The sequence below is a fragment of the Stegastes partitus genome, unplaced genomic scaffold, assembly GCF_000690725.1.
Source record: "Stegastes partitus isolate 25-593 unplaced genomic scaffold, Stegastes_partitus-1.0.2 Scaffold525, whole genome shotgun sequence".
Lineage (NCBI taxonomy): Eukaryota > Metazoa > Chordata > Actinopteri > Pomacentridae > Stegastes > Stegastes partitus.
The window spans coordinates 206,305-229,509 of NW_007578256.1; the positions used below are offsets into that span (position 1 = coordinate 206,305).

Consider the following 23,205-nt stretch of genomic DNA (forward strand, 5'->3'; position numbering starts at 1 on the left):
TTTGTATGTGGAAATGGAATTGGAACATGTTTCCTCCAGCTTTTTAGACTTGGATGGACAACATGATGTATGTCACATGTACCATTTTAAACGCAGAAAACATAAATCGGCTTTTACACGGAGAGCTGCTGTCTCTTCACACGAAGATGTGTCAAGCAGGCAGGTTGATGGGACCATAAGACTTTCATCCATCATGCATAACCACGTCCAGTGTCTCCTCTAACACATTAGATGCTAGATATCACACACATGGTGCCCCGGCTCTGTCGGTAGTGTTGGCGTCAAGTCGGAATGAAGACACAAGGAAAAACGTAAACATGTCTAAAAGATGTGAACTTTCCATTAATCTGAGTTCATCTGAACCTGTCGGCTTCATGTCAGAACCAGCCCCCTGCCTACTGCTCTGTAAAAGCTGTGACAGAAATCAGACCCAATAATCTTTCTGTATCACTTTCAACACGCTTTGTTTTCTCACATCATGTTAACAGGAGCTGAAGTGTAGTTTGTTGCCTCCAGCTGTTTGTAGGAATTGTTCCTCTGAGATTATTAAATACTTGCAGCATCAAACAGCAGCAGGATCTATAGGAGCACAGCAGCAGCCACGTGGAACAACAGGACCAGTAACCCCATTAAAGACATCACAGCTGCCAGAATGTTTCTATTGTACTGTTGGTGAATTTGTAGTTAGATTATGGCACATGGAGGGAATTTTAGTTGCTGAGGAAATCAAAGAACTAAACTGTTTGATGAGCTGCTGTTAGATAAGCTTTAGTCTTTTGTGCAATAGTGTATTATTATGTATTATACATCACTTGGTGTTTTGTCTAACCTGGTGGGAAATATACCATGACTGTACAGTAATGTGTTTCATGTCTTAAAGGGGCTTTAGAGGAGTTGTTTGAGATTTTTTTTTAAAGATCACCACCAGTGGTAATACTTGACAAAAATGGCTGGAAGCAGGTAGCTTAATGGGGACATATGGGTCTCATAACTTATGCTTCCTCTTGTGTGCCGTAGCGTTAGCTGCCACATATAGCACACTGCTGCTGCTGTCTGCATGTGTGTCCAGTGTGTGCCGAGCTCCTCGTCTGATCCAGTGTTGTGTTCCCTTTGACAAATTGTCCCCATCTTCTGCCACCTCCGCCATCTTTCTGCGTGACCTGAATGCCGTATATCAGAATCAACGCGGTGGTTAGTTTACAAATCCAGTGTTCTGAATTTGCCCTTGATGGCTTCACCTGACGTGTGGAGGATTTGTGTTGTAACCCGTCTGTGTTCTCCTTCACAAGCGCTGACTGATTACATTACACATGACGCGGGTCCCCGAGCCTCAGTGGAGCTGCAGCTCTCAGCTAAGTGAGTGTGAGTCAGTCTGGAGTAGTAATAGAGCCCCTGTAATACCCAGCAGCCGCACTTCACTAATAGAAAAGACTGTTATGCAATGTGATTTTCTGTGTGGCCGACTTGAGATTAGTGGGTCAGAGGTGACTGGGGTCAAAGTATTTCTACCAACTTGGTTTCATTGTGTTGCACCACAGTGAATGAGTTTAGCGCTGCACACTGAGCTGTGTGTATTAGAATAATGTGTTGTGTAACTCAGCACTTTTTCTCTCTCATGTAATAAACAGCTCAGATTAAACTCCAGAAGATTGTGGGTGTCAACTAGCGGGATTTTGAAAAGTTATTTGATTTCTTTCTCACGACGAAATAAGATTTTCTTCGTGTGGGGACGGCATGAAAAGGCATAAATCCAAATGAAATGCTGAGGAATGCTTTCCTCACGTCTGTCGCAAATTGCATTGGGAAGCAGTTCCTCTTCTTCGCCAAATGAAGGCCGAGGAAAAGCAGCAGTGCCTCTCAGAAATTTATCACTTTTTATTGTGCTGACTGTTGGTCTGGAAAATCATTTTAAAAGTAAACAGATAAATGTTTATTGGGCTGTAAAGGCCCCTCCTTCACAGTGCAATAACGTGTTGGCACTCTGAATTCAGAACAGCGGTCCAAAGTGTCTCAGTAAGAGTTCGTCACATTTTCTCAGCTCTCTGCCAGGTTTGAACAAAACGGTGAATTTGCCCCGAGGAAGTGTGTTGTTGAGAATCCAGTTCGGGTAGTGCCACGCTCATCTGTTGTGTCAACACCGTTTGACTCTGTGTCATCAGCAGTGCAAAGTCTCATTACTATGTACATGGTGATAGAATAAAGCCCTGCGTTTAGCATACTGCAGCATTACTGTGTGTTAAACACTGCATCAAAAGCCAACATTTCCACCCCTTTAACTCTAAATAGGAGTGGGCATGGGTGTGTGAAGCTTGATTTAAAGGTGTTAACGAGCTTGTTTGTTTCCTTAAACTGTCAGTTAACTGAACCATTTCTTCAGTGTAAAGTAGTTCCCTTCACAATAAGTGTAATCATTTATTAGCAGGACAACTTGTCTGAAAAAACAAGTTCCTTTTGCCTTCGTAAATGTGAATTGCCGTGAGAACCACAGATACGATTTGATTCACCTCTGTTGTATCAGGTTGGCAGACGGATATCTTAAACAATAATCCCAACTCTGATGCTGCTCCCAGTAAGTGAGGAAATTCTTTTAAAGTTAATTGGTGCAATCCTCAGTGTTCCCAGTGTTCACTTCTTGCTGCTGAGAAGTCCCTGTTGTTGTGTCTCAGTGTTTCACAGAGACCATGTGGGAATTGAGCAGCGTGGGTGGTACTGACACATCTTTCCTCAAAGTTTAGGAATTTTAATGATGTACAAATAGAAAGTGGGGTGTTCTGACAGAGTGGTTTAGGCCAACATGACTGTGTTTAAAGTTCCTTCCTTTGAAAATTAACGCCTTCATTTCAAAGCAACAAAACAAGCCCTCCACAATTCAGTGCATTCAGCCGTCGTGCACCTGGAGCCTCACTTGGTCTAGTAGGTCATAATGATGGGAGCAAACATGGAGATGGATCTTAATCTTAATTCTACCAGAATCATGTTTTAACCCACTGTACCCCAAAACCCAGCAGTGGGTCTAAGAGGCATGTTATATTTAAAAACAAACAAACAAACAAACAAAAAACACCAAATGTCATAATGTATCAGAGCCACAACCTGTAAAACCTGAAAAAGAATTTTTAAAAAAGAATTTTCACTCCTCAGCACAACTGAGAATCCATAATTCAGTCAGCTGTGACTGTTGGTCACATGACCAAAATTCAGGAACTGTTCTGCTGAACGTCAGGCTGTGGTCAGACAGAGCACAGAGGAAACAAGCATAGAAACCAACTTAAATATTTTCAGTATGCAGAGCCACTATTTTTGCAGCATTGGCAACACCTCTGGGGATAGATATTTAAATGTAATGGAGATAAAGAAAATCTATTTAGATTGTTATTCAGACTTGGTTATGTACATATAAGACATCTCTGAGTTTCTCTACTTGTAGCCACGGTTGAGCTGTTTCTTTAGGAGTTTATGTTGCAGTGAAAAATTAGTGTACAGTGATGTAAACATGTGACAGGAGCAAAAAACGCCCAGAAACTGTGTCGAGTCCCAAAGTTATAGAAGTAAAACAAGACGTAAACACAGTATACCTTGTTTGGAAAATGTCATTTTATTGTACTCACTCAGGTCTTCCACTGAGAACAATGGAGGAAGTTTGTGGATGTCACGTGTTTGGTTTTGACATATAGACAGTCACAGTGTAAAACTCTTCCTCTCTGTCTGATTGCAGCATCAAGCTACTGGCGGTGCAGGACCTGCTGGATCGGGAGGCGCTTGATAAGGTAAAGTGGAGCCCTGGTGACTGTGGGAACTATTACTGTTGGAGCTGATGCTGCCTTGATTTGCAGCATTGCACTGTGAATGAGGTGACTCAACAATCTGGGAAATGCACTCACAAACTTCCCAGGAATTTGTTGTGTTGCTGTCATGCAAATGTGCCCCCTTTCCTCCACTCTCTCTATGTGTGTGTGTCTCTGCCTCCCATGTCCTCTATTTCTAGGCCTACATTTCAGTTTGAACTGTGTTAGCGCTCTCCTGTGCTTTCATTACTATAAATACGGCAGCGGTTGCTGTGGGTTAAAGGGTCGGTGTCAGGAATCAGGTCACATTGGATTCGTCTTTGATTTAGATTCGTATTTTGAAAATAAGATGAAACAAAAAAGATGATGGCGCAGCTTCCTCTGGCAGCTGGACGTTGTGACGGCCAGATTTTCACGGACAACAAATGACACAGAAACATAAATCAGCGCGGAAGTTGTCGCCTTCTGCTTCACCGTGTTCAACCTGCCAGCTCCAGTACTGGTGCATCCAACACGAATAAGAAGAAGAACAGGTATCGCACATATTTACTGGATGTCTTAAAACAATATGTATCGTGGCTGTGGCTCAGGCGGTGGAGCGGGTTGTCCCCTCATCGCCAGGTTGGTGGTTCGATCCCCCGCCCCGCCACAGTTGAAGTGTCCTTGGGCAAGACAGTGAACCTGATGGTGCAACTTCGTATGAATAAATGTGTGTGTGAATTAGAAAACATTGGAAAGCGCTTTGAGTAGCACTAAGGTAGAAAAGTGTTTTGTAAGTGCAGAACATTTACCATTTTAAATATTGGGGTGATTATACTATATTTTTTTCTGAAACTTGTTTAATGATAAATCTTCATATAAATGTTGAACTTTAAAAGCTGCTCTGTTGGAAGCAGATTATATAGAAGTCAATGACAAAACAGCTCTTTTGTTTACTTGATCTGTTGCCTCTGTAAACATCTTCCTCGTGACTTTATGGTCTCAGTCACTACGTTGAACACTTTTTGAGTACAGCATGATGCTTATTTTGTAAATTACAGTCCCACTGAGAGTAAAACAGACAATAAAGCAGAGTATGTTTTAGGCATGACTGCTTCGTATTGATGGGTCATCACCACGTCACAGTGTGTGGAGGGCTCTGGTTTCCACTCACATCCAGCACTTGCTCGTTACATCCGGTTTCTAAAGATGTCGACCGCCAAATGACAAAACAGCTGTTCACAAACAGCGTTCATCTCTTACGTACAGTCTTTGTGTGCAACCTGGTGCTGTTGATGGGGGCTTCGTTCAGGACATCCGCACGTTGCACTACTTCTCTGTTGACTCCCCCTATTACATGAATGGATGTCCTTTTTATCTCTCATTGGCCTGAATGGATGTTGCTTCTCTGACCTTCCCGTTCTTTTTGGCCTCCTTTTACATCTTGTACATAATTCTTGTCTATATTTATCATGAACCAAGGACTGAAATGCCTGCTTCTCGCTTTGCATAACAAGTAGTGCCTGTGATAATGATGACATGGAGACCTGCAGGAGAGCTTTGTGAAACACTGCAGCTCGTGAGCTGACATGCAAGTGCTAATCGGTTACAGTAGCTCCCCAGCTTCTTCCTAATTTGTCCTTAAAATGCCATCTATTCCCAGCAGCATTTCATTCAGTGAAAGCTTGCTTAGCAACTTAGCAACTGTCACTGATAGGATATTTGATTTACAGAGTTTATTCAAATGTTATATCGACCAGAGCCCAGTCCTGTTTTGTGGAGCAGCTTATACTCTGGCAGAGGAAGCTGCAGTAGCTCAGGCTGTTTAGGTCTCTGTAGTTTTCTTTTGCCTTAAAGATTCACACTCTCTAAATATTTGCATTGATTTACTTTGCCCCATGAGAAAATGCCCCGGTGATGTATTGATTTTGATGCAAACTCGTATCATATGAAATGTGTCTAAGCCTGATGGACGTGAAATTTTGTGACCCCGATCTCTCAGTATGGATAGAATATCAGCGAGCACATAAACAGACTGCTGTACAGTCGGATCACACACTCCTCTGGCTGAGGAGAGATGTAGGGCAGCTGCATTAATGCACAGACGTCGGCGCATCCATAAAATGTCAGGGTTCAACAGGCCACTCTGAGCGCTGTGATGTGTTCCTGTTCAGCCTCCGCACTTCTTTGCATGTGGGTAATGTCACTTTCTGTATTGGCTACAAGATGGATCCTTGGCAGAGAAATGAGAGCTCAGTGGAAAGGGAAGTAGGTCAGCAGCAGAGTATTTTGGACCGAGAGAGGGAGGCGGTAGGAGGATGAGTTACCTCTGGACAAGTGGTAGCCCACATTGCAGAGTTTTCACTCTTGCCAGCCTCCCACACTGATTTTCTGCCCATTTTCCCATCTCCTCTGTCTTGTCTTAGTCATTAGCACCCTCTCTTTTCATCCGCTACCCCTGCAATGTCTCTTCCTGCTGAGTGAATTAGAAATGTGTTCCATTCTCTGTTAGATCGCTCACTTCACTCCGCGCAGAATTGCCAGAATAGGATTTCTTTTTCGTAGGGATGTCCGATTTTGGCTTTCTTGCCAATATCTGATGTGCCAATATTGTCCAACTCTCAATTTCCGATTCCAATATGAACCGATACAGATGTATGTGGGCTATTTAACTAATGTTAGGTAACATTACGTTTCTCCTGTCATCATCATTTGCACGCTGGTAAATGTCTGGCGAAATCCAAGCATTAATTTATCAGGTTTCATTACAGGCAAATACAAAAATAAATAAATAAATAAAAACGATAACAATATTGACATATATCACATTTTCATGGCAATATCGGGCTGATAATATCGGTGGGCCAATATTGCCAGACATCCCTACTTTTTAGTTTCACACTTTCAATTTCAGAAGATTTCTGTTTTTATGGCTTGAAAATCCATCCATCCATCCATCTATCATCCATCCATCCATCCATCCATCCATTATCTATACACCGCTTAATCCTCACTAGGGTCGCGGGGGGGCTGGAGTCTATCTCAGCTGACTCAGGGTGAAGGCAGATTCACCTGGACAGGTAACCAGTCTATCACAGGGCTACGCTTAGAAACAAAAAACCAAGCACACTCACATTCTCCATGATTACATTTTCTTTTTTTGTTTCTTCCTACACAAACTTAATTTCACAATAAAGCTTCAGAGTTTCTCCACCACAATTCAAGGATCCTGGTTAATCCAAAATTAAAGAATGTAGAGGGCCATGCTATGAAAAATCATTCTGTATAATTTGTACAACTTACATTTTATGCACCTAAAGCACATAAGGGTGGATTGAGATTTTTTTTAATGTCATATTTTTTTCCAGCATTTTCAAGCCCCCATAACTTTATAAGTGCAGGAGAAAGACACATGAAACTTTCAAGGCTGAAAAAGGATTTTCTTTATTTTTTCTTTATTATTATTATTATTATTATTATTATTATTATTTTATAGCGATTCTTTCTAACCCTGACCCTAACCCAAATCAACTTTACCTTCATTTCAGAGTTCATAATTTATGACCAAAACCTTGTTTTTGGTCAGCACAAATTTTTTCTGTAGCCAGCGTTGTGCATCAATATCAAGACGTATATCAGAGTTTTCAGAGTAAAGCTGCACCAGTTTATTGTCTGTGAAATAGACAAGCGTTGGTTCCCTGTTCTCTGATCATTTACAACTTTAAACAGTGCATTCTTTTAACAGTCTTATTACCATGTCAGTTGTTGGTCAAAACAGTTCCTAACATATTAAAGGTCTCATTTTTACGTACATTTTGATGCCAGGCTCATCTTCTAGCCATCATTCTTTTTCTGTCAAAACCATTTTCTATAATTGTATTATAATATAAGATGTCTTTCATCCGTCTGTCAATTTTCTACCGCTTAAAGCAGCACAGTGACTGAACAAGGTACTCAAGACATCCCCTTGCCCAGCTGAAATTTATCATTTCTCCAGTGTGTTCTGTTTCTGCCCCTGGGTCTTCTACTGGTTCGATGTACCCAGAAGACCTCCACTGGAGGCATCGCAGTCACATTAACTGGCTCAACTGTCAGAGCAGCAGCTCTGCTTGAACTTCCAGAACTTGTGGGTTTGTTAGCGTGCCCACCTGGTGCCTCCAACTGTAATCCTGCTCCAGCAGCTTGGTTACAAAATCAGTTCTGTGCATGAGAGAGCCAGATTACATCTAGTTCATATCTCTTCACCTCTTGCACCAACTCCAGGCTCTAACCCACCAGAGAGGTGGTGATCCAGGGGTCTGCAGTGCTTGGTCCATGTATCTGCCTGCCACCGGGCTTGCATTGCAATCAGTCCCAGTGCTTATCTGTGTTGGTAGTGGGGCAACAGTGGTTCCATGGCATTACTTCAAGCTGTGCTCAACGTGACAATGTTGACACTTGCTGTTGAGGTCCCTTCACAGGTCTGGCTCCAGGACAGGGCCCCAGTCCGCCAAATTCAGGGAAAGTAGTGCATGTGGATGTGTGCCTCCTCTCTTGGGTTACTAATCACTCCTGATAGAACCCTGAGGATTGTCAAATTTCTTGTTGTACAAAATTCTTGTTTTGACTTCTGTCTCATAATAAAAAACATTCCAGGTTATTTAATTGCACTGGACATCAGTTTATTAGCTGTTAGTATCATTATACGCTATTTATCAATCTGAGTAAATATCTGTATTAACACTGATATTTCCAACATGCTCCTCCTTACTGTCTCTTACAAAAACATACTCGACACCAGTTCTTGTGTGCTGCAAATTTCACATCATAGATTTCGGTTCGTGCCGACACGAACAGAAAAGAGGATGTGTCAGGTTAGTATCCTTGGTAACAACCAGTAAGCTGCTCATGGGCCTGACTCTGCTCAGCCTGCCAGTTCCTGCTCCACAATTGAATCAGTTGTTTCTCTGAAGAACACAGCAAGACATACGTTACTGATGTAAATGGGCTGCATCAGCCTTTAAGGACCACAGGGTCGTGTTATACTGTAATTAGAGACGGGTGTGATTGAGTTAGGTAATATTATTAGTCCACTGTGCATGTTGTAGCAGCTCCTGGGGTCTTTGAATGTCCATAGACTGGACTTTATTCACTTGAAGATGAACTTAGAATGCAATATCATCTCCAGTCCAGCAATATCTGCACCACAGAAACACAATCATCTACGTATGGATGTAAAGTACCGCAGTAGTCTACATTTACACTACAGTTTTGTGCTCCTTGTACCTTTCTTAGTTACATTTTAATCTACTTGTCTTGAACTTCATCATGTTGTTTTTTTTTTTTTTTTTCGTATAATGATGTTTTGTATTGTGATGTAATATTTACGTGTGTGGCCCTCGGGGAGAGTAGTTTCTACCTTTGCCGTGGTTAACCACATCTGTTTGAGCGTAGTTACTGCAGCCTGTTTACCCCACAGCAGACTCATAGCGTTCTTCATTTTGACAAAATGTACATTGTGATGATTTAGGTCATAATTACAAAGTGGTTTAACTAACATCCAGTGGGTGTATCGTCCACTGCTTCCATGTGGTAAATATAAAACCCATTAGAGTGTTTCTGTGTTACATGTTTGCTGTGAATGCGTTGTGATTAGTCAGGAGGAGAGTGCGTGCCTGTTTAGACTGTTGCTCTCACTCTGTTTTGTCGCTAAGGAACCCCTCGTCTGTGGTTTGGTTCCATCGCTGTCATTAGTCACGTTGTAAAAACAAGCCCTGGAGGTAACTAACTGCCTTTGTACAGACAGAGTAATTATTGTGCAGTAACTGGACAAATGGGTGAGTTTTGTGCTTTATAGATGCTTCAAACACTTACACACCTCTTATTGTTTGTGGACACTGGCAACCCCGGTCACAGTGATCTAGCAGTCCACTGAGGGTTCACTGGGTTCAGTGTTGCTGCTACTTGGCAGCTCACTTGTTTTGTTCATGTTTCAGACAGTTTGGCCATGAGTGGTCTTCAGATGGGAAACTAAAAGAGACCTCTCTGACATCAATGGATTTTTTTCATTTTCTATCTTTTGCCTTTATTAAATCCATCTTATAAAACTTCGGATCTCCTTTTAAAGAGAGCTCTCTCTTTATCCCAAGTCCTGCTCGGGGCCTCTACAGGGTGCATCCATAGCTCCAAACATAAGATGTCTGTGTAGCTTCTCAGTCATCCAGGTCAATCAGTGCTGCAGGGAAGGCACATATACATTTTTTTTGAATCTTAAAGACATTTCACCTCTCACCCAAGAGGTTTCCTCACTTCTGACTTATGGGGAGTCCTGGGTATTTATTCTAACCCCAAAATCACATAGCTATTGACCCATTATTGACCCAAGACTCAAGATGTAAGGTCTGCCAGGTCTGGCATACCCTAAGGTGGTAACGGTTTTGAAACTTTAAGGTTAGAGATCTCAGGACTGCGCTATAAGCCTCTCCCTTGTTTAGAGACGGCTGGTTCACAGTGATGACTTTCTTCACTCCTCTCCCAAACCTTGGCCTTCTCAGTCCAGAATGTGAACATTGCTGTTCTCAGAGGAGTGTTTCTTATCCTTCAGATGCAGGTTGACTTCTGAGCCTTGTCCTGAGGAGTTGTTGTTCAGCTTCGCCTGTATGTATGTCTGTGTACTCCTTCCTGCGCTGGACTGCATATACAGCGTTGCTCAGCTTGTGTGTGGGTGTCTTGTCCTTATGATGAACCCGTCTTTTCAGAGTGTTGCCAGATCTGAAGTGCACTGTTATGTTTGAGAAAATCCTTATCAGCCTCAGTTTCTTAGAGATGCTGGCTAAATATGGGAGGACAATGTTTTCCCGCCTGCTCTTCTTCTTCTCTCCGTTTGATGTTGTACTTTTTTCTTCCCAGGTCTTTTTTATTGACTTCATGAAGGGCCAGTTGCAAAAACCACACAATATCATAAACAAAGAGGTGCTAAGATGGTGGGGAGGTGGATTGCAATTCACAGCCTCTTCAGACTCCCAACCAGTCAGTTAGAACTGAGGAAGCCTGTTTGATGAGAAATGTTTTCAAGAACCAAATAAAAAATAAAGTTGGTTTTCAGTAAAGCACTTGGAGTTATAAGATGGACTCGCTTTTGTTAAACAAATAATTACTTGCAGCGTAAAAATGTTGCTTAATGTGATGAATCCAGTGAGAATTATCATTTGACTGTAAAGTTTGCCTCAGCTGTTGTTTGTTTACTTTAACATTTTAGCATCCCTAAAACTTATTGTTTAGGTTTTGTGACAACTGTTGTGTAGGTTGACTGTCACCACACCTTTTATCAGCTTCACCTCCAGGTGCAGCTGTATGTTACCTAATCGGCACCAAACTAGCTGGACGAAGAAAAGTGAAAAGAGCCCAGAGTGTTTTTTTAGCAGTTGGTAGAGACCTACGTAGAGTTGAAAGTAATATAATCTGGATCTTGAATTTATAGAGTCTATTAAAAAAAACTGCTTCAGGACATTTTAGATGACACCACTTTGCTAACTTTTTGCATTTTAGTTTGTTGTATTATTAACACAAGCACTTAAATACACAGATATAGTGACAAATAAATTCTAGGAATGTTGAGAGCACATTTCCAAAGCTGTACATGCTGCTATAGCATCCATACTGGGGCTAAGCAGCATGTTTGTTGTCTGTCTCGTTAACGTCCACTTATTTTAAACTTGACAACAAAAGTTTAAAACACGGGCTTATTGTTGTTGTTTTTTTTTTTCAAGTGTCTAACCTTGATGAGGATTTATGTCCTCAGAAAGACTTAGTGATCCGCCAAAGAGACTAATAACAAGGCTTTACATCCTCCATCTGAACTACCAGGTAACATTAATTCTAGTAATCAGATAATGAAATAGCTGGCAGTGAGAAATGAGACGGGGCTTTGGTGTTGTTTCCTGTACCTGCTCTGCTAGGTGATTCCTGGGCTTTCAGCCAGGACCTTGACTACATGCTGTGGCTGCACTTTGGTCCTCACGGCCTGAATTATGAGAGTGTTTTGTGTTTTGGCAAAGTAATACTTGTGAGAAATTCATCCTCGTATGCCCTACAGGCTCAATAGCCCCTGGGGACAATGAGGGAGAAGTAAATCTTGTGGGAGGCTTCTAACCTCCTGGCAGTTTGAAATTGCTCTATTATTAATATTAAGACTTCCTCAGTGACGGGACAGCGAATGCGTAACGCGGGTCACTGCAATTATAGTGCTGAACTCTGCAGTCTAACAGAGCTGTGGCAGCACTGTGTGACGTAGTCTCTGCCTCGGTGCTTCAGTGGTAGTGTTACTGAGGTATGAAGTGCCACCGTGTCATTTACTTGCACATAATCTGATGAAGTGCAAATGAGCTTGAATATTGCACCTCTGAAGTAGAACATTAACCAGCAGCTCCTGCATTTTTACCTCTTCTTATTGCCCAATCAGATGGATGGATCCTGTGTCAAAATCTAATTTTAAAACTCTCTTTTTTAAGTTGAAACTGTGTTCAAGTGATTCATATTCCTAAATTAATGAGATCACTCAAATGTCTATAAAACACCAGGTAGTTTTCCGCTGGAGCACTGGACTGTACGAAGCCCAGTCATGGAGATATTAATACATTTATGAGCACAAATTAATGCCTGCCTAGCAACAGAGAAAAAAATACAGACCGCATACCCACACAGCAGCTATTTCACTTGACCCGGGTTGCAGCATGTTTGTTGACAGGTCAGCAGACCCACCTCACTGAGATTGGGTCAAATTTCATCTCAGTTGAGTCAAGAAGAATGTGTTTTAATACCAGGTGTAGACGCATGAGTCCATTAATTAGATGTCAGCATCCAGAACCAGATAACATGTTAATCCCAGTTGTAAATGAGCGTTAGATTAGATTGTCCATTGGCCTGACTCTGTTCCTTTTGTTACATAATGCGACACAGTTTTATGACTGGGCGGCCGTGGCTCAGGTGGCAGAGCAGGTTCGACCCCCCACCCGTCCATGTTGAAGTGTCCTTGGACAAGACACTGAATGGAAAGTTGCTCTAAATGGCAGCTCTGTCACCACTGGTGTGTGAATGTGTGAATAATAAACACATTGGGAAGAGTTTGGATTACCACTAAAGTGCTATACAAGTACAGAGCATTTAGTTTTAGGTGTGCAGTTAACTGAAAACAACACAGAAGTCCTGCTGAAACAAAATCCAATATATAAAGAGACCGATGAGAGGACAAGGACAAACGCATTGCATGCATAACCTAAATGCACTATTCTGAAGGTATGAGAAAAGTATTTGCATGCACCTCAACACAGCTGCTGGCCTGGTATGTTCCACCAGACACACTTGTTGTACGGATGAATAGCTTCGGAAACCTTCTGGTGCTTCTGTCCGATGTCATGTTTGGTATTTTCTGTAACTTTTCAAAGCTGACAACATGTTCACCTGTTCACATGCAGAATTTTTTTTCAGCGATACCTGTCAGGTTCCGCTGGTTTGTTTATGTCCTCAGATTGTTTGCTGTCGTGCACGTGGATCTTGTGAGAATTTGTATTCCAAAGGTTCATCCAGCTATTACGACATACTGTACCAAGATAAAACGTGTGTGTTTGTTTTTTTATTGTCTATAAGAACATACAGGTGTACAAGTTTTTTATTTTTCCATTTTGTCACATGTGAACTTCTGCTTTACTGTAGTAGTTTATTATTAAAATCTTGCCAGTTGTCACTTTAAATATTAAATGTTGTGGCTTCAGACTGAGCCTCCACAGCCAGGTCATGTGGGTGGGGTCCCTCTGACTCTCCCGGTGTCCTAAAGGGAGTCTTGCACGTTAAATTTAGAGCCAGTGAAGCCTGGCAGCTCGGCTACTAAAGCTATCTGAACCTTTAGCAGCATGTTCCTCTGTGAGGCTTTTCCTTTCTCCTACTTCTTGTATTTCCACACTGAGGTGCCTTTCCCTCTTCTCCACAATATTGCACCACTACTGGTTGAGCCTGCTTTCAGTGCTGTCGACATAAGAGGCTTCCTCTTTCTCACTGTATTTCCTCTGTTTGAGGGGGCTATTTGAGTTCACTGAACTCCGTATTGTTTCTCAGTGATTGCTGACGACCTGTTAATCTGCCCTCAAGTGTTAAAATACAGTAACACAGTCTCTTTGGTGGCACTTTGTTGTGCTTTTCAGATGGATTAGAAAGTAGTTAAAAGCAGAGATAAAATCATGGTGTCATTTAAGTAGCAAATGAAATAGATATTTTATAAAAAATTAATATTGTGCCCCTTTATGTTTAAAGGTAATATGTTTTTTTATGATAACCCCTGTCTAAGATTAAAAATAATAATAATAATAACAAACTTTATTTATATCGCACTTTTCAAAACAGGGTTACAAAGTGCTGTACAGATTCAAAGAGAAGTGTAAAGAAAACAACATTAAACAACATTAAAGGAAGTAAAAAGCAAAAAATAAATAAATAAAAAACGGTGACGGTGAAGCACATAAAGCATGAAAGACAATAAAACAATATAAAAATATATCAGAAAAATATAACCTAGTAAAAGAAGACAATTAAAAGACAATAAAGGAAGGAATAAAACAGTTAGAAGATAAAATGTACTGCCCTTAATACTGCCATCGAATGGAATAAAAGTCCACTCATAAAACAGCTCCTGTAGAAGCACATCTGTAAAAATGTGTTTTTAAAGGAGGAAGAGGTGACCACAAGTGTGTCGAACCAAACGTTTTACATTCCTGCCATGTTAATATTGAGATGTGCTGGTCCATTGGTACTTTTATGAAACAACTATCCCCTCATTACTCAGACTTATTAATTTAACTCCACAGAAAGCTTGATTTAGCCAAAATATTCTCATCCAAGAACCCCATCATCACCTGGTTAGTAGCTGTAATGTAAAATGTTATTAATTATTGGCACGGATGTCTAGAAAATCTAAATATATAGCGGCATCCAAAAAATGATCAAAATGTCTGTTTCTGTGAACAGTTTAGTAGATTTAAAAGATTTTTCAAAAAGCATAAAGTTCAATTCCAACCACATCAGATAACTTTGAACAAGACCTCAGACTTTAATGAGCTTGTTGGGATCAAAAGTTGTTCAGTGAGTCAGGAAAGGCCAGGTGATGTCAAAGCTTTATAAATACTTTACCTCAAACAATCAGCAGCCATAGACACTTCTGAACAGCTGATACCCACAAAGAAAGTAAATCTGTAAGATAATCTGTACGTTTGTCCATCTCGTCAGGTCTTCACCTTATTGTGTCAAGTGCTTGGAGACCAAAGATGTTGTTCACTATATAAATAAAATGGAACTGATCAAGAGATAGCTAAATGTTTTCAGATAGTTGTTTCCGCTGTTCTTTACATAATTATGAAATGTCGCAGTTCAAAGGAGGTCAGATTGTGGTCTGGAAAACATTGTGAAAGAAGTAATTGTAGGACCACGAAACTGACTAATCAAACCTCTGTTTGGCTGCGAAAGGAAGATTCAGCTGCTTCTGAAATGCTGGTGTTGTGCCTTTATAAAAGAGTCATCAGAAGAAAATCTTCACTGCATCCTCACCACAAAATTCACCGTCCAGAGTATATAAACGAACACCAAAGAAGTGATTTTTGGAATAAAGTCCTGTGTAGCAATAAAGTAAAAAAAAAAAGAGCATTTTGGCAGCAAAGATTTGTTTGGATTCTGTTCTCTACCATTTCAGTGATAGACAGAGGAATACATTTAGTTAAACAGCTGTACATTTTACTATACACAGTCTGTATAAAAATGACGACAAAAAGATGTCAGCTACAACAGGGCCGTGATCCTAAACAGTGGCAGCTGGTGAAAATGACCTTTTATTTAAAATCAGAAATTAGAATATGAGTAACATCAGGCATAACTATTTGCAGGAATACAAACATTATCAAGACTGACCAGAACTACATTTCAAAACCATTCATCAAACTTTCATCAGTATTTACAGGATCTGTACAAACTCAAAACACATAAATAATGAAAAAACACGATTCAGGGCTCCAGACTAACTTTTTCACTGGTAGCACCAATACGACCCACTTTCTCATTTTGTTGCACCTCCCACCTGGTCAAAGGCAAAACATATGACCTGCTGAACATTTTCTTATCGATAGACGATTTACTGATGCTCCCTGAACGCCCCACACAGCAGGCTGCGGTAGATGCTGTTGGTGGCTGTGGTGCTCTGACAGGTGTGCAACCAGAAATGACTTTAAAAATAATAAACTAGGGCGTTCTCATGTCAGATTTGTCTGAAGTTGAACCCAGTTAGATGTATTCTACAGGCGGTCTTTTCTCCACTGACAGCATGGCCTTTCCTGACTCTGTGTTTTTCAGTTAGCAAATGAATAAAAACTGAATTTCCTCTCTTTTTTTGTGTGTGTTGCAGTTCTGCGTGGAGTTAAACCAAGGAACACTGGCCAGCATACGGAAGTGGAAATGGCCACGAGGGCTGTGGAAAAGTATTGTGTCTGAAAAACCCACTGGGCACTCCGGCAAGGTACGGCAGCTCATCGCACTGACATCTGCTGTTGTGGTTTCAATCCAGGGGCAAAGATGTTTTCAACCCTCAAGTACTCAAAGCTGTTTCACCCTAAATTGTACCAGTTAGTTTTCAAGAAAACGAGGCCGTTCAGTGTTTTGTTTTTAGTAGGATCAGCCGCCGCAGTAAAGCTCAGTCAAGTGGGTTCATTGAGCTCCAGCAGTTTGTCTGTCTGCGCTATCTGCTGTGGCATCAGGACCACGCTGAGCACACAGCAGATAGTTGTGTTTGTTCACAGCGGAAACCAGCCAGTAGATGAAGCCTCCATGTAAACTTGAGCTGGGTCAGCTGCGCGTCCGTGGCCTCGGTCACGTAAAATAGATGGCTGAAATTACAGCGAGCAGTTTCTAAATGCTGAGCGCAGACTGACGGCATGATTTAACCCGAGTACGGTATCAGAAAGGTAGCCAAAGTGCAGGGAGGTGATCAGTCAGCAGGGGAATGAAAAAGGATTTTTCTTCATTATTGTTTGGAATGATCAGTTCTACAGCTCACACTCTGATCCATGACAAGGAATCTATGGAATGGCTCCATTCAATAGATTTTCCAACCTAATGAGATCCTACAAGAGCTGAAAATAAGGACTAATGTAAAGTTATAGTCTGTGGGTTATCTTTTCCCTTTTTGGACAGAGTCAGACAAGCAGCTTCCTCCATCCCTAGTAAAGCTTAGCTGTGCTAACTAGTTCTCTGCTGTATAAATATGAAAGCAATATCAATCTTTTCATCTAACTCTGCGATGTATTTCCCAAAACGTCAACCCTTATACAGTGTTTTATTCCATGCTGTATATGTGCATTTTGGTCATAAGGTTTTTTAGTTTGGACATCTGCACATTATGTAACGGTTTTCATCCATGCTATTTATATTTATGTTAATCCATTATTGCTTTGCAAAGATACAGTGGTCCCCCCGCCACAGGGATCACTTATCTTAATGGATCTTAACCGCTATCTGTTTTCTGTTACCAAGCTGTCTTTTTAATAAGCAGAAAATGTGTCAGTTTCATAACTGTGACTCAGCCGTGTTAGCTGCCCTTTCATGTATAATACAGCTCTGTGTATGAAATTAGTCTTTATGACTTTGTGTGGTCAAGTTACCCAACAGTGGATTACCTCGAGGCTCATGCAGTACTCCAGAAAAGAATCCAAACAAGTCAGACAAACACATGTACACAGCATTTGTGTCCAATAAATGTCTGAAGGGGACTTATGTACAGTCAGCGCTACATTCAGTGGGTCAGAGACATGCTGTACAGAAAGCTTTTATCAATACAGTAAACTATGTATTCATAACCGGTACAACTGGTCACATGCTGTTCATTGGTAAAGTTGTAGACAAACTCTTTAACTCCATTTTCCACAATCCTGTGTTTTCAGGGAGTCAGCTACTCTGGCTATCTGTGGGACAGCTCATCAGGTATTGACCTGAAGGATGCCGCAGTCCTGGAGTCTCCTGTCGTCAATGGCAACGGAAGTCATACGTACCCTCGACTCTACTTGGCTCACTTTTTAGTAAGTAATGATTCAGTTAAGAGAGATGACATGTGTTTGCTAATATATTAGCTGATATTGACCTTTTTATAGTGAAGCAGTGCATATGATGTCCTGTAAGTGTGAGCTGCCTCTATGTGACCATTACAGTCCTTTTTAGTTTTTCTTTTGTATACTTTCACATAAAAGATGCAAAACAGATACAGACAATTAAAAAAAATCACAGAGAGCTTAGGGCTTCACAAAGATGTCTCTTAAAAGCTCAACATGAGCAAATCCATTATTTATGAATTATAGTGTGTGACGACAACTGAAGTTCATTATTGATCATGAGAACAGTAGTTTGGTGAAAATATCTTAAACCGCAGTCATATCACAAGCTTTTCTTGGAACTTTCAAGTATATTTTACAATCCTGATACCCAGAAAAGAGCTTTTTTTGTTGTTTTCATCGCTATCATGATTATTTAATTTGCAGATGAAGACCTTGAGATGTGGGTTCAGCTCAGAAACAAATGCTTTTAGAAAATCTAAATGCATTCTAAGAACATTAGGGCTAACTATTTAATGTTTAAGTGTAACTTTCCCCAAAAAATATGAAATGTGCTGTTTCTGAATAAAGTAGCGTTGGTTGGCCTTCCTCGTAATAAGTCTGTCTGTTCAGGACATAGAATGTTGTTGTTGTTGCAACAGACAGATGCAGCTCTCTGCTTCCACTTGGTTGTCATAGTTCTGACCAGAATCAAATGACTTTTCCTACTAGATTGGTTCATACGAGCTGACAGTGGTGAACGTCCACATGCAGGCCACAGCTGCACCAGGAGACTCCAGCAGCAAAAACCAGAGCTCAGATGAAGTGAAGTGTCAGCGCCTCTCCCCCAGCATCCAGGAAACACTCAAAGGTCAGTCTGTCAGGTTGGACCTGTCGAGCCCCTCTTACATCACACCACATGTGTCAGACACTCTCCACAGACACACACTGTTCACTATTTAAGTGGTCGTGTTGTGTGCATCGTACACCTCTGCTAAAAAGAAAATGATGTGAATTTCATTCTGTTCTCCATCTCTTTTTCTGCAGCTGAGAAGGAGTTGGTGATATTGGGAGACTTTGGCTCCTCTCCTCAGTGCTCAGAGCTTGATGTACTGAGAAAGGAGAAGCTCTGTGCCCTGATACCATCCACCCAGTTCACCAACATCAGCACCCGCTCCCCACAGGGAACCCGCTGCCTGGACAACGTCTGGGTCAGCCGCTCCCTCAAAAAGATCTACTCAGGTAGGTGCACCGTCCAATTGTTTGTAAAGTGTGCAGTGTACACACTTTAAAAATCCAGATCCCGTCATAGCCAGTCACGTCTCACGTCAGTGTCTTGTGATGAATACACATTTCTAGTTATTTGAGGAAAGTCCAAGTTGAGTCACTTCAGACAAGTCGAACCTGATTCAAAAGCCAAAGTCATTAAAAGTCGAGGCTCAAGTTATTTAAGAAAAGTCTGAGTCAAGACTCACGTTAAAAGAAACGAATCAAAGTGAAACGTTGACTCATTTGAAACGTATCAAACGCTAGACGGTAGCAACTTAAAGCAAATCCAGTCTAAATCTTCCCCAAGTCAGAGTCGATCAGGACAAATCCAAGTCAAGTGTAAGTTGGATTTAAAATGATTTGTCATGTTGTCAGTCAGTTAATTCAGACAAATCTTAAGTCTAGACCAAGGCAGTTCTTGAGTCATCTGAAAACAAGTCCAGTCCAAATCATTCTCCAAGTCAAAGTTAACCAACACAAGTTTAGGTTCGGTTTCAAGTCATTTTAAACAAATTCAAGTCAAGTTTCATGTCACAAACAGTGAGACAACTCAAGTCCTAAAAGACAAACCAAATCAGCTCTTAAGTCACAAGTTATTTGAGTCAATCAAGACGTGACAATTGAGTTTAAATAGTTCAAGACAAGTCAAGGCGTAAATAAGTTTCACACATTCTCAGGTTCTAATATTTGTGATTACGGTCTCACTGGTCTCCATTGTTCTGGAGGTCTTTACTCTCACAGATATCAGTAGGAGACGCCTTTCTTGTGTATTATTAATGAGATCGATTTGCACTTTCAACTCACTTTGTTAGATCAAAGTCTGCCTCACTGTGTGAATCATTTAATACGTCGTGTTGTGTGCAGTCCCACATGTTTGCTGACTGTCTGTTTCCTCGTTTCCCGTCTTGTGTCTTATCTCTGACAGGCCACTGTATGGTAGTCCGGGAAGGCCTGACGAACCCCTGGATCCCAGATAACTGGTCGTGGGGCGGTGTGGCATCAGATCACTGTCCTGTGGTTGCTGAGTTTTATGTAGATCCGTCTTCTAAGGAGCTGAGCAGGCCTGGTATGACAGTGGTGGACAGAGGAGACATTATGCCCAAACATGAGCGGTGACAGCAGTCACAGTCAAGACAGCAGTGAATGACACGAGAAGGACTTTGAGCCACTTGGATCCTGCTTTGTCTTGGTTTGCCGTGGAGCAGAGTTTCCTGACGAATGTGAAGAAGTGCCAAGATTGCCTTTTGGGTTTCAATTTATCAGTGTATAATAGTAAGTGATAAGCCATCAAGCCATACAAATGTTGAGATAAAAATATATATGTGATGTACTTTAAAAAGAAATGTGCCAAACATTTTCTATATGTATATACAATAAAGAGAAATTGATAGACGTTGCAGCTGCGTCTGAACTCTCATTAATGCAAATGCGTGCAGTATCTAATCAGAAGCGTCTGAATGACCCAGCTGTTCAGAGGCGCTGCTGTAACGCTCATCTGTTCTGTCAGGAGAGAGGACGATAAGATCTCTGCTGTACAGCTCGTGAAGGCTGCGCTTCTGAATTATGTAAGCGAGGCCTCCGAGTGCACGTGTGAGCTGACTGCTTCCTCTGTGATGGAGATGAGGTGCCAGGGCTCGGTGCCATCAGAGGACGCTGCTGTCGCCACCTCAACTGCTCATTAAGCAGCTCCACAGTGATGCTTTCAGATGAGGGGGAAATGAATTAATCATTCGGTCATTGTTTTACATATCAATCAGTGATTAGGAATCAGGACGACTATATAATGAACATATCAGATAACAGCGCAGGAAGTTGTATTAATAGGAAAATCTATTTGAGAATATTCAGTGTTTGTTGATGTTTGTTTATTCATTGTGCATTTTTAGAAAACACCAACAGTGGGTAACTGCACCTGGCTGATGAGGTTTATGGACGACAATAACAGGAGTTTTCATCCGTGCTAGCAGCTCACTGAGACTAAACCTTAAATAGTCCCCTCTGCAGATGCGCACATGGACGGTTGCTCACGCCATGCACAATTAGTTATTCTACTACTTTCTAGCCTACAACCCACACAAGCTGCTCAGGTAGTGCAGCTCATCCAGGATGACACATCAATGCAAGCTGTGGCAAGAAGGTTTGCTGTGTCTCTCAGCACAGTGTCCAAAGCAAGAAGGAGATACCAGGAGACGTGGAGGGGGCAGTAGGAGGGCAACAACCCAGCAGCAGGACCGCTATCTCCTCCTTTGTGCAAGGAGGAGCTCTGCCAGAGCCCTGCAGGATGACCTCCAGCAGGCCACTAACATGCATGTTTCTGCTCAAACTGTCAGAAACAGACTCCATGACGATAGTATGAGGGCCCAACATCCACCAGTGGGCCTTGTGCTTACAGCCCAACACTGTGCTCGAAAAATAGCACAGGGCTAGTTCATGGTTTCTGTATGACTGATGTGTACTCTGAAAGCAGACAGCAGACACGAATACATATTTATACTTCAAAAGTTACGCCTTTGTTTACACAATCAGCCACATTATCGCTCATATCAAACACAGACAGACTTGGGCAGATCACGGAATTTACATCACATGTATCCTTGTAGACACACTGCAAGCACAGTGAGCGTGTGAACATGCTCACTGTGCTTGCATTTACTTTAACTGGTATACTGCATATTATGTGCGTACAGTTAAACCTTTTGCACTACATTAGCAATAAACCAATAAAAATACAGCTGAGGCTGACTGGAAATTGCAGGTATGTGAGCATAAGCAAAGCACTGGACAATGTGATGATTTTTTTCAGGGGGGAGTTTGGTCTTTTTGGTCATTGATTAATGCAGGCTTGGCTGCCTTATCAGGACTCACATGTGATACATTTTTTATGTAACCCTTAATTGAGTCAAAGAATAAAAACCAGAATGGCTGATCCAATTGATGCCTTTTTAAACTGTTCCATTAACAGTTCAAACTGTATTAAGTTTAGGATGTACCTCAGGCTCTGTGAGTAAATGCATGGCCGTGTTTACCCCGGGACTCCCCTTGGTTCCACCCCTGATCTGAAAATGATGAATGTCTGGAAAAAATTATGTACAATCTTGAAGAGAAATGACAACTGTGACCTGCAGGTACTGTTACAGGGAAACTTTACCAAATGATTATTTACATACAGGCCACAATATCTCTACTAAATTTATTTGTCAAATTGCTTCACTCAAACACAAAAATGTTAAACTCTCGGTAGAGCAAGCGGAAAAGTCAGTGGATGCTAAAGCCGCTCTGGAGAACATGAATTTCTGTGCAGAATGTCATGATAAATGGTCTAATATTTGCCTTGATGTTTTAATCTGGACCCAAGGCTGAACCCACAGTGGAAAGCTTGTGATCAGCAGCATGTTTTGGAGTCTGGACCTTCCAAATAAGCACTGCTATCTTGGCTATGGCTACCTCTGACCTGCGTAAACACTTCTGGAGTGCAGACCAGTTTGTTCCCTTTAGATTTACGTTATGCTAGTGGAGTAGATATCATAATCACACACACAGGAGACACATGCCTGGAAGCTCTGAACGTCAGAGCTGTGGAGAGCTGGATGTAATCAACAGCCACAGAACAGACATCAGAGTTTTATATAGGCCTTTAAAGCTTACTAAGGGACTAACCATTTTTAAATGACCCCCATCACACTAACTAGGCTCATATTCAGTCAAATCACTGTTATCTACATAGACCACTTAAAACAACGGACACTGAGACAAACTGCTTTCCAGTAGAGAAATTAGATTGCTGTTGCAAATTGACCTTAAGTTTAAATTTTAAGATTTTGACTCTACAGTGTGATTTATGATACACTTTTGTCAAAGTACATCAAACATTATGGTTCAAATTTAGCAACTGAAACAATCATAATTCATTGAAAAACATTAAAGAGACCTGGAAACACCTTCACCCCCTCATATGCCCTGTTGTCCTTCATTTACCTTCATTTTACCCATTACCTGTGCCTATACCTGCACTCACTGAACCTGCTCCCTATCTAATAGCTACTGTATGTTGGAGCAGGAGGCCCCCTAGTGGCTAAATG

The 23,205-nt window shown here is 41.4% G+C and overlaps 1 protein-coding gene across 2 annotated transcripts in view; it reads left to right on the forward strand.

The window, feature by feature from the left end:
- The window catches only part of eepd1 (endonuclease/exonuclease/phosphatase family domain containing 1), a 36,595-nt gene extending 16,070 nt beyond the window's left edge, over nt 1-20,525 (forward strand). For both annotated transcript variants that reach the window (XM_008287859.1, XM_008287860.1), the window contains 6 exons: nt 3,716-3,767; nt 16,183-16,293; nt 17,714-17,848; nt 18,590-18,728; nt 18,905-19,099; nt 20,052-20,525. In XM_008287859.1, coding sequence (XP_008286081.1) covers nt 3,716-3,767; nt 16,183-16,293; nt 17,714-17,848; nt 18,590-18,728; nt 18,905-19,099; nt 20,052-20,242 — 823 coding nt within the window. In that variant the 3' untranslated portion in view covers nt 20,243-20,525. The remainder of the gene's footprint in view (nt 1-3,715; nt 3,768-16,182; nt 16,294-17,713; nt 17,849-18,589; nt 18,729-18,904; nt 19,100-20,051) is intronic.
- Nucleotides 20,526-23,205: the final 2,680 nt, after the last annotated feature.